The 15,190-nt window shown below is 34.1% G+C and overlaps 1 protein-coding gene across 7 annotated transcripts in view; it reads left to right on the forward strand.

The window, feature by feature from the left end:
• Nucleotides 1-15,190, forward strand: part of Nfib (nuclear factor I B) — a 214,947-nt gene that overhangs the window by 183,311 nt on the left and 16,446 nt on the right. For 3 of the 7 annotated variants that reach the window (XM_047524578.1, XM_047524581.1, XM_047524580.1), the window contains exons 8-10: nt 325-509; nt 4,462-4,627; nt 7,645-7,727. In XM_047524578.1, coding sequence (XP_047380534.1) covers nt 325-509; nt 4,462-4,627; nt 7,645-7,727 — 434 coding nt within the window. The remainder of the gene's footprint in view (nt 1-324; nt 510-4,461; nt 4,628-7,644; nt 7,728-15,190) is intronic. The other 4 variants (XM_047524579.1, XM_047524582.1, XM_047524583.1 and 1 more) reach the window with 2 other exon arrangements.

Raw genomic sequence — 15,190 nt, forward strand, 5'->3', positions numbered from 1 at the left:
GGAAATAACTGCTCTAAGAAATGTTTTATCCAGTATTGGTATACCCTATAAAAGCAAAACTTCTTTTTTAAAACATTTATGGGTGTAGAAAGCAAGATCTTTTGTTCCCTACAGTGTGGTTTTGTCTCTGCGTTCCTAGCTGTATTAACATTGAGAATAAAAGTGAAAGAGTAATTTATTTTAGGAGAACTTTGATTAAATTGTGGTTGGAAAATCAATAGCTCCAGTTTGGTAGTTTCACAGCATCTTTATAGAATTTGGATGAAGCAATAAGGAAATCAGCTCTGACGAGTCAATCTTTCTTTCCTTTTCTGTGTTCTGCAGTCATCTCAACTCGAACTCCACCTCCACCCTCACCGTTGCCATTTCCAACACAAGCTATCCTTCCTCCAGCCCCATCGAGCTACTTCTCCCATCCAACAATCAGATATCCTCCCCACCTGAATCCTCAGGATACTCTGAAGAACTATGTACCTTCTTATGACCCATCCAGTCCGCAAACCAGCCAGGTAAAAATAAGAGAGAAAATAAGACTAGAGCCTAAGGGAAGTGGGACAGGTCTAACTCTAAGACGTGGAAGTTAGTCAGACAGTATGTCTGGCAGAACATCAAGCCTTGCAATCCATCTTCAAGAAGTTTCTTGGTGACCCATTAAGTTTTTATTTAAAGGTGGCTGAATGAAAGGTAGGAAGTGTGTTGCCCCAAAGGGGTGCATTTGTGAAGAAGTTTTTGATTTAATGTTCTTGGATTTTCATTGACTGAAGGGAAAGTTTATGCAGAATGTTTATTGCCAAAAAGCTCCAAACTGGAGTTCACACCTCAAAACACTGGGTTTGACATAGAGACAAAATGCTTATTTCAGGCAGGAGCAAGGTATGCGCTAAAATAAACACACACAAAAGAACTTACTGGTGTATTTATAGGCCTGTTATTAGCTATTAAAATAAGCTTTGGTAATGTAAACATTTTCAGTGTTTGATGACTACTTGAATATTCTTTGCAGCGACATGACTTACATTTAATAATAAGTGGCATTACTAGAGGTGTCCTTTTTTTTTTTTATAAGCATCGTATAGTAGTTTTAGGGAATTTGTTGTATTAAGTGTAGTGACTCTTAATGTGCATTTCTTATTCCCAGTAGACAGTCTTTGTGCCAAAGCTGGGTCTATCGATAATTGTAATATCCAAAATCTGCAATGTAATTCTGATCTTTTGGTCTAGTATTTGGCTTTGCTGCTTTACCTCTAAGACTCCTGTCTACTTATTATACCTATTTATGCTGTGGGAGTTTTTGCAACATTCTATCATTACTGCTGCTAAATTACTAAAATTAGAGTAAATAATATGTGCATATCCATCATAATTAACAAAGGTCAGGAAAAAACTCTTTGGCCTTTATTTGTTAAAATGAAGCAAAAGGGTCTTTTCTGAATGTTTTATTTTGAATAACAGTGCATCCAGCACCCTTTGGGTTACTTAGAAAGTTACCTTTGCTTTTGACTCATATACTAAACTAACTATTGAATTTTCACATAAAAATTATTATTTGTATTTTAGGAGAAAATGTTCAAATGGTGTAATGACTGCAGTACTAATGACAACTAAGTAAAAGGGTGGGATCTTACTATTATTGGTTTAGAAATGAAATTTGCTGTCAGAACACTGATTCAAAAATCCCAGTTCCATAGAGCATTTTGCTAGACTCAGCTGGGAATAGTGCACACAAGGTCTGATTTTAATTCGTGTAGAATTTCCATGAATAACAAAGTCTAATTAAGACATCCATTAAAAGTCCTTAACGTTAATTCAGTGTGGAAAATCTTAGAGTTCCATTGGATTTTTTTTTTAACTGATGTCTTAATTAGGCACTGTTAGGGGAAAAATTATGCAAATTAAAATCAGGCCCTTAGTGTTACGCATTTCTTTAATTATTCAGTGCTTGTTTTACGTATATTTTAAATTCTTTATAAGTTAAGAGGGCATATTAGGCGATAATCTGCCTACATTGTTCTCAGCTTTTCTTTATGTTTTCAAGGTAAAGATCCAGCTTCTAAGAGAAGCATCTTACTCTCATCTCAATTAAAAGACAAAAACCAAAAAATCCCTCTCAGGATTTTGTATAACAGAAGCAATGTATTAAGTAGGATAATCCTTTTCTAATGCTGTTCAGCTTCATCTTCAGATAAGACACCTCTCTTTTTATATTTACACTATGAAAGTTCATCTATTAGCAGCCTTGAAAGATAGAAGCTTTCTAGCTTAGCTTCACCTGTTTAAACTAGTAGAAAACTAAAGAAAAAAAAATAATCCTCCTCATTTTTCTGACCAGGAGTTTCAGAAAAAAATTGTCCACATTGGCTTGAGAATTCTTTCTTTGTCCCTTTTATTCTGTTTCAATGGTAGACATATCTGTCAGTTCATGTTGACTCAGTTCCAGTAAACAAAGTTAACACACTGGGCAGGGTAATGCCATATGCAGAGGCAGCATTTTCTTGTAATTATTATCATTCTCCTGTTCCAGCTAGGCACTGTCAAACTGTTTTGGTGAACACCATACAGAAACCCGTGTGCCATTTAGCACACCACCAGTGACAAAATAAGATCTTTCTTCTTTCTCTAGTAAGATATGTAAAGCAGTCATTTTCAGTGTTCCTGTCACCAGAAGTTGATGGTCTGCTTTAGAAACAAACTATTTCCACTTGAAAGGAAAATGGGTCTTCATAGGAAACTACAGAAGTGTTTTTTTTAGGAACATTATACCTGCTTTGATGTTTAACTCCAACTCAAAACCAATTAATTTGCATTTCAAAATAGAATTCTTGATATTCTCCTTTTCAGCACTAGAAATGAAAAAAAAAAAAAAAAAAAAAGTACTTGGTGACCATTCACCTCCAGTCAACTAACTGCTCCTTCCCAACCTCCTCCAGCACTGCACTGATTTGGATTGTTAAGCAACTGAGATGCCTTTTCCTCCCCACAGCAATTTGGAGATTAATTGCATTACTGCTGCACCAATTATAGTGAGACAGTCATGCTATTCAATGGAATATTTTGAATAAAATTAGTTTAAAGATATAACTCTCCCATAGGTTTCCGTAGAGGAAAACTCTGGTCAATTTCCCTGACATAAAGTTAAATACTTTAAATTACCCATGATGAATAGTCAGGATATTCAAGAAAATGAACTTGGAGGAACCCAAGCAAAGATTTAGTTCATATCTTCAGGTCACAATATTTAAGTGTGATCAGTTATTTATCTTTTTCACTAAAGAAAATGTACTTAAATTTATGCATAGGTAAATATTCTGCTTCGTTACTTTCTTTGCCTTTGATAGTTGAGATTTTAAAGACTATATACTTTTGGAGAATAATATCCTTGCAAATTGTTAGGAATACCATGCAGTGGAGAATTTCAATGTGGGTGTAATCAAAACTATCATTTTCTGTCTAGAAAAATATATTCCAGGATTTCTTCAAATAGTGTACCCTTACGATTTTGTCTCCTACCGCAGAAATTATTTTTCCACCAAGGGGCTAAGACTCAAATAGTGATATCTTTTCTGTCATTGCCCCAGGGATTTTCTCAGTTAATTCCCATAGATGTCAACAATTAATGTTTTGTGTAACTCTCTGTGCATAGCAATGGAAGAGTAACACAAACAGTACTGTGAATTTGATTGTCCTCTAGTTCACTTTCGTACATTTGAATTTTTTTTTGGAAATCTTTCATTTGTAGGTCTAAGGTCAGACCTTGTTCAGCATTTTATATCATTGTGTGCATCTGAAATTTTAAATGCTCTAATCTCATCCTAACTAATTGTTTTAGTAAATCATCAAAAGTTGATGATTGCCTGGAAAAGTTTAAATTGTCTGATATTTGTCAAGACTGAGAAACCTGTATGTGAGAGAAAACTAGTTTTTGTATGCAGAAAAATAGGCCTTGACTATAAATGATGGGAATTATAGAGTTGGATGTGTTTTCTTTCCTAGGCATTCTGTGTCTCTTGTGTCTGTGATAATATCCAAATGGAGGAAAATTTTTGTTGTGAAAGCCCAACGGATTCTGTATGGAAAATGAAGAGCAGAGAATAAGGAATCACTGGTTATAATTGTAGGTAGCTTAGTCAGGAATTCTATTTTAGCTTGAACTAAGCATTTGAGTCTCCATTAGAGTTTTCTGGCCTACTAAATGAAAGGATCAAATCTACTTGGCTCTTGAGAGTATTGTAAAGACCAAATAACCTATGCAAAATGCTTTGAAGATGAAAACCTTCTTTTAAACACCGGTGCGTTTATTACTACCAACCGTTGATGGGCCTCCGACTCAGACTTGAAAGGGAAGGCCTGTGTGATGGCTGCATGCAGCCTGCAGGATCCACGTGGCCACGTGTGCTGAGTGGAGTTGTTGAAGATGACTGCCTTTTGGATTGTTTCACCCGGCATTCTGTTTTTGTTTTGTAGCCTAACAGCAGTGGTCAAGTAGTAGGGAAAGTGCCTGGCCATTTCACTCCTGTCTTGGCACCCTCTCCCCATCCCAGTGCAGTGCGACCTGTGACCCTGACCATGACAGATACTAAACCCATCACTACATCCACTGAAGGTGAGGCAGCTTCACCTACAGCGACCAGTAAGTATTTCTGTAGGAAATGAGAAATGTCCATCAAAGACACCATTGGATATTTGATCCAAGGTGGAAAACATGGCAACTTTTCTCGCTACCTGACCAGATGGAGATTTCTCATTTAAGTGGAGCTAGCAGGCATGTAGGTGGCCTGGCTGTCACGTGCTCTCTCTTATCAAATGTCTTTCAGTGCATCATATTTGAAAAGGGAGAAGCAAATTTGTTTGAGTAAACAGTTGTAACAAAATAATAAGGCATGCCTGCTTGTTCAAGGTATCCATTGAAATGGCACTGAATAAAATTATGCAGTGTATAAGGTTTTTATATCACCAAAGGGAGATTAGATAATTGTTACTTATTGGAGCATTCCTATAGAAACGAAGCCCCTCCATCAGGCAGACTGAATCAGTGCCTCTGTAAGATAATTGCATGTTTACCTTACTGTAGGTCCTGTCATTGTTAGAAACAGTCACACAATGTTGGGTGCAGGCAGGAACATTGCAAAGCTTAGTATTAGGCACATGTATGCTACCTGCACTTTCATTATCTGCAACTTTTCCTTTAAACCGTTTCATTATTTTACCTATCATGATATATCAGATACTACCCTTATTCGCATGGACATATCATTTTAAATGTTGGAGGTTTTGCAAGAGAACTTACATAGCCCATTGGACAAATGATTCTTTTGCTTCTTCATTTAGAATACTTAGAAGTGTATGAGGAATAAATTTTCAATCCGCTTCACCCAAATTACCAGCTTCTTAGAACTGGAGCTGTGTGCACAGATTAGCAAAGTGGAATGGACAAAGTTCCAGTAGAGAAGAATTATCATGCACCCCTGCAATTATACATATGCCTTAAATTTAAACTATTTTTGTTTCCTAGAGCAAGGAAATTCTTTTGCTCTGGAACTTCGCATGTGAAATTACACAACTAGAGGCACCATTTGCTCCCTCTTTCTCCACCATTGGAAAGACACTCTTTATTAATGACTTCTGAAAAACTAGGAAGAAAAATGGAGAATACTTGGTGTGTACAGTGAATATTTAGCATTTCTTTCTTAAAATTCATGAGTCCCTATAAATGAGGGCTTGTAATACCCCTGAATGTTTATTAATGCTTACAAACTGTTGGCAGCGGGTCCTACACTAAGCAGTTTCCTAAATACATAGAGAAAAGTGAATTTCATTTTTTAAAAATATTTACCATGCACATTAGAGTCACTAAAATTCTATATGCAGATTTTAAAAGTGAATGTCACAACATCTTTGAACAAACAAGTTAGTGATTTAAATAAAAGCACATAGAAAGTAAGATTTTAAAAAGTAATTGCACTGTCACAGGATAAATGTTTAAAGCCCAGTTCTAAAAACTTCTGGCACTGACTATTATGGTGACATTAATATGTGAGATTCAGAGGAGGAGCAGACCCAGATAGTCACAGCTCACTTCTAGGAGTGCCTTCAGCCTGTTAGTTAATAAATTGTTTTTATATGCACATACAGGTTGTTCCAAAATGGATCTAAATTGACTAGTAAAATCACAAAACATTCAGAAGGAGTACCTTGGTTGTATAAAGATGGCTGCATCAGTTCATTTTCCACTCTTAGATGAAAGAAATATAGTGAGTAGTTTTTCTTCCCTAGAAGTGAATTTGTAGATCCAGCTCCCTAGGCACCACTGCTAATGGAGAACTGGTTACTGAGCTGATAGTAACATTAAAGAAAACACACAGGCTAAGGACACCTCTTTCTCATGGTTGGGAAGAAAGGACAGCACAGATTCAATGCTAACTCTTGAAGAGTGATGCTGTCCTGGGTCCATGTGTTGAGTTTGAGTCCTGGTCATGGAGTGGGGGTCGCTGGTTACTGATGGCTGCCCTTGCAGGGGCCCTTTAGTCAGGAGTAATTAAAAGATGAATTGTGAGCCTCTCCCACATTTTTTAATAGTTGTCCTAAAAAAGCCTCAGTGATCAAATATTCTAGTCCTTTAAATGAACATGGCAGAATGAATGTATTGATTTTTAAAAGCCAGCCTATTTAAAATTAATGTCTGAATTCTTTGTTTGTAAAACCTAATGGTTTTAAACTAAGAAAAAAGATCTCTTCAGATCTGTGAATGTAATATATGGTAAAAACTTAGTTCTGCATATTCTGACAGGGAGCAGTGGAATTGTCTAATGCTGGGAAAATGTCCTATTCTTGTTAAAACAAGCAAAAATCTTTAGGAATATGAAGAACTTTTCTGTGCAAACTTCACTCTGTACCAAAAGTATTTACAAACAAGACCCCTGTTAACATAAAGAATAGTCACTCTATGTACTTAACTACCTGGTGACAAGTATTTCCGAAGGTGCCACCAGCTCCCTTCCTGACCAATCACAAGACATTGAATTTTTTACACTTACGGAAAATAAGGAATTTTTCTAAAAGCCTTTGAATCAAACTAGAGGGCATTTTTACATTAATTAAAACACTGAGTTTATTCATTCTGTATAATACACAAAAATAGGCTCCTCCTTCAGAATATTAATATTAGATTTTCTTTTAGGAAGACTTTTAAGTAAGACCTTTTTCATCTCGTACCATCAAGCACATCTACTTAAGTCCTATCATAAAAAGCTGTCACTTTTTCCTGACATTTAGAATCACATACCATAACTGATTATTTTCTATTAGACCACTAACATCTAGTAAATGGTCACATCCGGGCAAAGGACCCTTCTGCTTAGCCAATCCTGGGCGCCCCTACAGGACTGTACCTGGACATGTAAGTGTGAGACACTACACCAAAGCATGGGATGTGATTTACTAGATAGATTTTTTTTAAGGGGGGATAAACTCATTGATTTGAAATCAATTATCATTTCTTTTCTATCACTCAGACAAAAAGGAAGAGAAATGGAGACAACAACTTTTTTTGGTTGCAAATCCCACTTCTCTGGGTTTCTTATACATGGACAGGGTGTTCATTCTGATAGTTCACAATTTTTATCTTTGTTTTTGTTCTTCCTTAATCAGCCTACACAGCCTCAGGCACATCTCAAGCCAATCGATATGTGGGACTAAGCCCAAGAGACCCATCCTTCCTACATCAGCAACAGGTGGGCACGTTTCACCCAGGTGTAATGGTGTAGCCACGCTTTGCTTCGGTGCTTTTCTCCATGTTGCCTCTCAGATCTGAACTCAGAATGGGGCTCACGGGGCTTCTGAGACCAAAATTGATCATTTCGTCTTCCAAAAATTTTTCTCATTTATCCCTTGTTTCCTTGCCTCTCTGAACAGAGTTTCTCAATTGGCTCATGACCTCTTCCATCTTCTCTGTAGCATATATTGATAACATCCACAGACACTATTGTGTTTCAGCCAATGGGAATTTTCCGCAATCTTATTGGCTGTTGAGAACTTAGTAGCCTGTAGCTTTCAAAGGCAAACATTGAAAACCAATTTAAAATCCAGTTAAAGTAGAAGCAGTGCATAATTTGTGTTTTTGAGCCATTTTATATTTTCCAGATGTTTTTCTCCTTACTTTTGTTTTTTAGTCCAGGAAGATGAGTTATGAAGCTAAAATCTCAGGCGACACATCATTGCTATTTTAATAGGTTTAAGTTGGTTTAGTGATTTCAGATGTGATAAAACACTTTTTTTTTTTTTTTTTTTGGTTCTGCCTTCTTACATCATTTATGTTTCAAGTAGCATTTTAAATTTCACATCTCATTAATACTGTAAATTTAATGCAAATGAAGTGTTTACCCAAACTGTGAAAATATACAGCCAGAATTAATGGTGGCTTATAAACAAATTAGCCACAGTCAAAAGCATGGACCATACCAATGCAGAAATCCCAGGATTCCAGTTACAGGATAACAGATAATTCTAAACACTTCAGAATTCAAATATATTTTATGATGCATATGTTTGCTGCTCTCAAGTTTTGATAGCAGAGCTGTTTGAAATTAACAGAATGCAAAATATTACATGGGAAAAATAGCCTGTGTAAATAAGAAAGAGCCAGTATTAACTAACTTTGCTCTTCATTTGTAAGTTATTTGTGCATTTATATGAGTTTCCACATGTATAGAAAGCCTGTGCAGGTGTTTATACCCACTTACTTTGTTCTAGACTTGTCCACCACACTTAGACGTTTTTGTGGCCTGTCTCTACTGTGCTTCATGTGGAATTTTCGGGTCCTTCCCAGTTGCAGGCCAAGGTGATAGACTGCACTTATGAAAGGTCACCACATGCAGAGTTTAGAAAATCATAAAGATGATAGCTTATTCAAGATACTTGTCGTTTTGCCAGGTTTAAAAAAAGCAAAGCGAAAGAAAAGAGTGAGGACAAACTGAAAACATCTGTATACAGTTATGAAAATACCAAATAATAATTAGTGGTTTTGCCAGCCAATGGCTTTTCAACATAATTCTCTGGAATGTTGCTTTTTTCACCTCTAAAATTGCTGTAATATGAAATGTGTTATAATTACTATAATATGTTTCTGTTTGACAAATGTATGTGTTCATTGTGTTTTTTAAAACATGCAGGATTTATAGGTTTAGAAACTTGTTCTTTCAAAAATCATTACACATTTTTTCAGAAATACTTTTGTCATGGGATTTGCAATATTCTTTAAGACATATCTCTAATTTCCATTTAATTTTTATTTCATAAAAACATGCCTCCATTATTTAAACCTTTAGCCCCAATCACATTTAGAATATTCTAACCAATTCCATGTTTTTAGGAGCAATCGTCCTCTTTCCCTGTCTAACCCATGGCAGCTTTAATTTTCTTATCACTTCTGATTTATATTGGAGCCTCCTGCAATTATGATCATGAAAGTTCATTAATATTAAAGTTTACTTCATCTTTCATATATCTAAAGATAAATCAGGAAAAGCTAGCAAATACCACAAAATATGAATTTTAATGTACATAAAGATGTGGGCATATTATAATTGAAAAAATACATATGACTTCTAGAACAACAAAATTTTTCATCAAAAACTGCCACTTTTTATTTAAGTGGACATCGTTGGGTGAAGACCACTTATAATATGAATATATTTTGTTTGGTCAAATGGAGTTGATATTTATGGAAAACATGATATGTATTGATCCTTGCAAAAAAAAAACATAATTTATGTTAAATTTTTTAAATACCTTGCAGATAGTTCATTTGTTCTCTATGTAATGAAAGAGTACCGCTTTTGGATTTGAAAAAACCTAATGTGCCTAATTTATTATGAACTACAGTTTTGAGGCCTGCAGAAGATAATATAAATTTATATCATTATGTATGCATTATATTACTAAGGCTTCAGTTAAAATCCTATGATATTTATCCTTCCAAATTCTAAAAGAATCATAAAGTTTTATATTTACTATATAGGAAAGGAGGGACAGAATAGTTTGAATGACTTCAGTAGAATAAAGGTTATTCCTTCCTACAACGAAATGAGATTGATTTACTGTGTCCTTTCATTACTTTACAAAGATTTAAAGGCGACCACTCTTCTAGCAGCAGGTTCTAAATGCATTTGGTTTAAAGCACTCAATGATAAATGAAAAGGAAAATCAAGGGGTACATGAAATAAAGGTAATCAATCATTTTATATTAGCTAGGAGAAATTTAAAATTAGAAAGGCAATGGTTTTAGTCTGAGAGAGTTCTTTTAAACATTCCCCATAACCTTTAATATACATGACCCCTTAAGAATAAATATTGTCACCAGGTAGGTTCTTCAGTTCGTGGTGGTTGCTTTATACAGATTTATCCTTTTAGATTATGAAGAGTATTGATGTGCATTGTTGAGTGCTATTTTTTCTTTAGAAAAGAATTTTAATATAGCTTACATAAATTAGAGTTAACAATAAATTTTAAATTATTGAATAATTTTGATCATCTTATAATCTTTCCATAAAATGACACGTGAGGAGAGCTTTAACACAAAGCATTCTTCAATTGAGATGGAAAATACTTAAATATTAAAATTAACCCTATATTTTACCTATAAGACTAATACATTCATATTGGAAAATCTGAATAGTAAAAGTATATGCTTTGTACACATGCAGTTGTTTGTACACATGCTCCTTTTATACAGTTGTGTGTTCCTTTTTACAATGGTTATTACTGATTAATGTTGGTTGCTAACTGCCTTGTTATACTAGTTTTTTTTTTGACACTGGAATTTCACCCAACATTGCAAATCTCATTTGAATCCAAAAAATAAAATCACATAATTTTGAGGAATATTTCAAAAAGATTCATGTAAACCAAGTTAATAATTTGCCTTTAAAACAATACTCTCTAATTTGCCTTCATAATCAGCTCATGCCAGCTGACCAGGACTTACTTTAGAGTTTTCTTTTATCTGTTAACACAATCTTGAGCACTATTCAAGGTCTGGAACTAGTCTGTCTTTAGCATTACTGGCTTAGTAAATGCATTCATTTTTGGCATGGGGGAAATCTTAAAATCAGAACTTCAATTGGAGCTTCATTCTTTAACTTTTCCATTGGAAGTTGGTGTAGTAGCTTCAAGAACTGTGAGTCTTGGTTTGGCAAACTGAACTCAAGTCTCTACTAAGAAATGCCTTTTTATGGTTTGAAACATTTTCAGAAGTGTAAAAGTCTCCTCTCCTCTTTACTTTTGTAGAAATTTAGTAAAGTGCAGTGTTCATTTTCCTACCTCATGCTTCATAAACACTCTTTGCCCATTCCTTATATAGACAGTGAAGGAATCATATTTCCCAAATTTTATAATCTTGAGAAAATGGGAACTATCTAACAGAATATTGGATGTTGCTTAGAAAGTACAGAAATTATTGTATAATCCAGCCTAAAAATCTTTTATAAATGGAAAATATAAAGAAACTTACTTAAATTACCACCAGTTCCTTATCTTATCAACCTTAGCGTATGAATTTGCTAACTTGAGACCTTCTTTATTTGTTATTATAGAAAGTTTGGTAATATAAGACCATCTAGTTAATTTGATTATCACCCTTGCAATTGAGTCTAAGATCATATTAGAAACATAAATTTCTACAGTTACACATCAATATGAAAATTTTTTTAAAAACCATTCTGGAAAATTGGAAATAAGCATTTTTACAGCTAAGAAATTTCTTGTTCAGATATAAAAAAAAATCACTATTCAAGACAGTGCCATTGAAATGCATATTAATTTTGATAGAGATTCAAGATTTTAGGTAGAATAAATGGGAGGTCACTTTTGCCTTCCTTAAGTGAGACAATTAAGTCAATTAATTGTAAGAAATGATTATATTCACAGTCTCAAAATTATAATCTCCTGACTATATATGCTACCTATTCCTAGAACTAATAAATGAGTGACCTGATCAATTCAGGTCCTTGCCTCACTTCTCACAATTGCATGGACTTTATCAGTGCTTGAGCTTCAGCATGTACCATCTCCTGCATGATTGCAATGCTATTGTTTCAAGTTCAGTTACTGAGCTAGTTTATATCAAAATGCTTCCTATATTTTTCTTGATAAAATTTGAAATTAGAATTTGAAAATACTTTTGATTACACTGAAAATTTGTTACACACAATAACCTTTTAAAATTTTTAACCTGTAAAAAAATTTTTTTTAAAAAACTCCGCTATTAGTTGAAATCCCCTTGTGATATTTATACTGGCAAATGGCAAAGCCAAACCTTGGTACATTATAACCACTGAAAAGGCAGTCATTTATTAGAGGCAAGCAATTGAAAGGACACAAGTGGACTATCAACAAACTTTTCAATAAAGTCAGGAAGCAGGCTATCAACACTTGGGCCATTCTTATTGTGTCTGTTATCATAATTGACAGCTTGACGTAAAACCCTATCACATGCCTTCTGGGTAGGTATGTAAATGGATAAGAGGTCACTTTTCACATATGCTAGCTGGAAAGGAAACACATTTAAAGGAAGTTTCAGTCAAAATAATGGTTATGCAAATGCTTACCTTTTGGGCTAATTCTTAAAATTAAAAAGAAAAATTCTTCCATTGTCTGTCTTTTATCATTTGTTCATTTTGTTCTCTTACCTTTTCTTGTTACCAAAGGCTAATATCTAGATAACTAATCTCATTAATGTAAAAATAAAACTGTGTTTCTTGTAGCCTTAAATTTCAATCAACACAAGGGAGAAGTTATCTACTTTTCTAAAAGTATTTACTTTAAAAGATCTAAGTTGAATCAAGGACATTCCGCAGTTGTTTTATTTACAGTTATTTTAGTCTTAAATATTCTTGGGCTGCACATGAAGAACAGAGTAGGAAAGGAACAATGACAGACAAACTGGTGCAAAAAATGAGAACCAGGGATTAGGAGCCAGGAGGTTGGAGTGTTAATATGAAAGGGCACAGCTAACCTTGGACAAGGTCTTAAACCTTTTTCTTCTGGAGCCTTATCTTGGAAAGAAAATTGAAGATGATGGATTCCAATATCTCTTGAAACCTTAAATATTACATGTGAAAGTATTCTTTACTGAAAAAGAAAAAAATAACATTTCATTTTCTTTTAACTTATGATTTATGGTCAGTAACATTTACTAATCTCATGGCTTATGCATACCTGTTTAACTTGATTTTGATTTTACTGTGCTAAATGAAATCTCAAGAAGCATGGGTTTCAGAAATTGATATTAGAAGTGACTTTAAGGAACCAGGATTGATCTTGGATCTCTCTTTTTTTTTTTTTCCTTTTTGACAATTTCACTCTGACTACTTTGCTTGTTCAGTAAGTTTATATATACTACTAATTCAGAGGCCATTTCACTTGCTGCATAGCAGGTAATTAGCAATAAAATAAAATTCTACTAATCCAGGCATTAAGAGGAAAGTATGAATATTGAAGTGCTAATCTTTTTAGCTCCCACAAAACCACCTCCGTTCCCCCAAAAATCTGTTTCCTTGAGGCATCTGGAGAAATAAACTCAAGAGAACATAAAATATAACTTTCAAGATATTCCCCTGAGGGTCATTGTAAACCTAAAAAGAAAAAAGTGAAAAGGTAAATTTGTCTGCGTTGATTATTCTGTTTGCACTTAATGGCTTATTGGTCTGATTGAGAGTTGTTGTCCTCAGGAGGGACTGTTAGTGCAGCAGCCTGTTTGCTGAGCCTCCCAAAGTAGGACATTTTTGTTAACCTTCTTCTGTTCCCAAAGGTAATAACTATGCATTTTACAAAAGCTCCTGTTAATAACAATGAAAGACCCTCATTTGAATAAACTTTTATTCTGAAATCACAAGCAATATTGATTCTTTATGATTATCAGCTACTTAAATAATTATTCGAGTGTAGTAGCTTAGGTTTTTCCATCTATGCAGGCTTTGAGGGGAACCAGATGGTCCCGCATCCTTATTTTTTGGAGACAGTCTCATTGAAGTTGTGCCAGGAACAATGTTCTCCCTCCAAAGACTTCACGAACTCCACCCTAAGAACATATGCAGTGAAAACTTCACCTTCACTCCTTTCTTAGTACTTTGGACTGTTTTAGCCTGAACCGTTTACTGATAGCTTCTTTGGGAGGAAATCCTATATCTTTACTTCACTTTTTATTTGCTTTTAGAATTCTGTGCGTAGTTGATTTAATACATCTTACCTTCATTATTTAGATAACCTAAGTTCCTGTTGGTGAGTGTATATAAATTAAAGAATTAAAATGATTTACATGAGTAAGCATTTTTTAAGGAATATGCTTATGATCAGGTTTGACTTAAAGTCTGAATGCAAAAAATAAGAATTTCTCCCCACCTCCACATAAAAACATATGACTATAACAGACCAAGTTTTGAACTCACTTGTGCTTGGTGTTTTAAAAAAGTTTGATTACTATGGCAGGGGTGAATACCTATTTTTTAAGAGAAAATAATTGAAACAATCATTAAAATGTTATTGAAGCTTTGGACTAAGGAATTTCTTTTCTTTTTTTTTTCTTTTGTAAAAGAAAACCATGTATTTATGTGCCACTTAAAATTAAAATTTTAAAATTTAATTTAAAAATAACAATTGACAGCTGAATTATCTAACATCCACCCTCTCATAGGACAGAATCTGAAGAATCACTATCCTAAACTCAAAAGACTATTACCTATTATTTTAAATTTACTTAAAACCTAATGCAAAGTTATTTTTTTATTAGGAATACTGAATTATAATAATATTGTATTTAACACATTCCACAAAGAAACTTAACTATACTTAGTGTTAATCTTCTAATACCTAGAGTCTGTTGCTTGGGGAGGACTGTGTTGACCAAATAAGATTCTTACGAATGAATATTCTTAGAAATAACTATCAAGGGAATCTTTAGTAAATAGGTGACTTTCATTTTATTTATTTCCCTTCCCCACACATTCCTTATTAAATTTCATTTTAATCAAAGTTTTTTTAATTCAAAGATGTTTTATGCAAAAGGTTATTAATTTAAAAAAATGGACTCTGGCTCAGGTAACCTGGCTGAAATAAGGGATAACATATACAACATAAATATGCCTAGTCAGAAGCTTTTGAAAATGGTGATAATGCTGGCCTGCAATCTAAATAAGTAAAT

This window comes from Sciurus carolinensis, chromosome 14, assembly GCF_902686445.1.
Source record: "Sciurus carolinensis chromosome 14, mSciCar1.2, whole genome shotgun sequence".
NCBI classification, from domain to species: domain Eukaryota; kingdom Metazoa; phylum Chordata; class Mammalia; order Rodentia; family Sciuridae; genus Sciurus; species Sciurus carolinensis.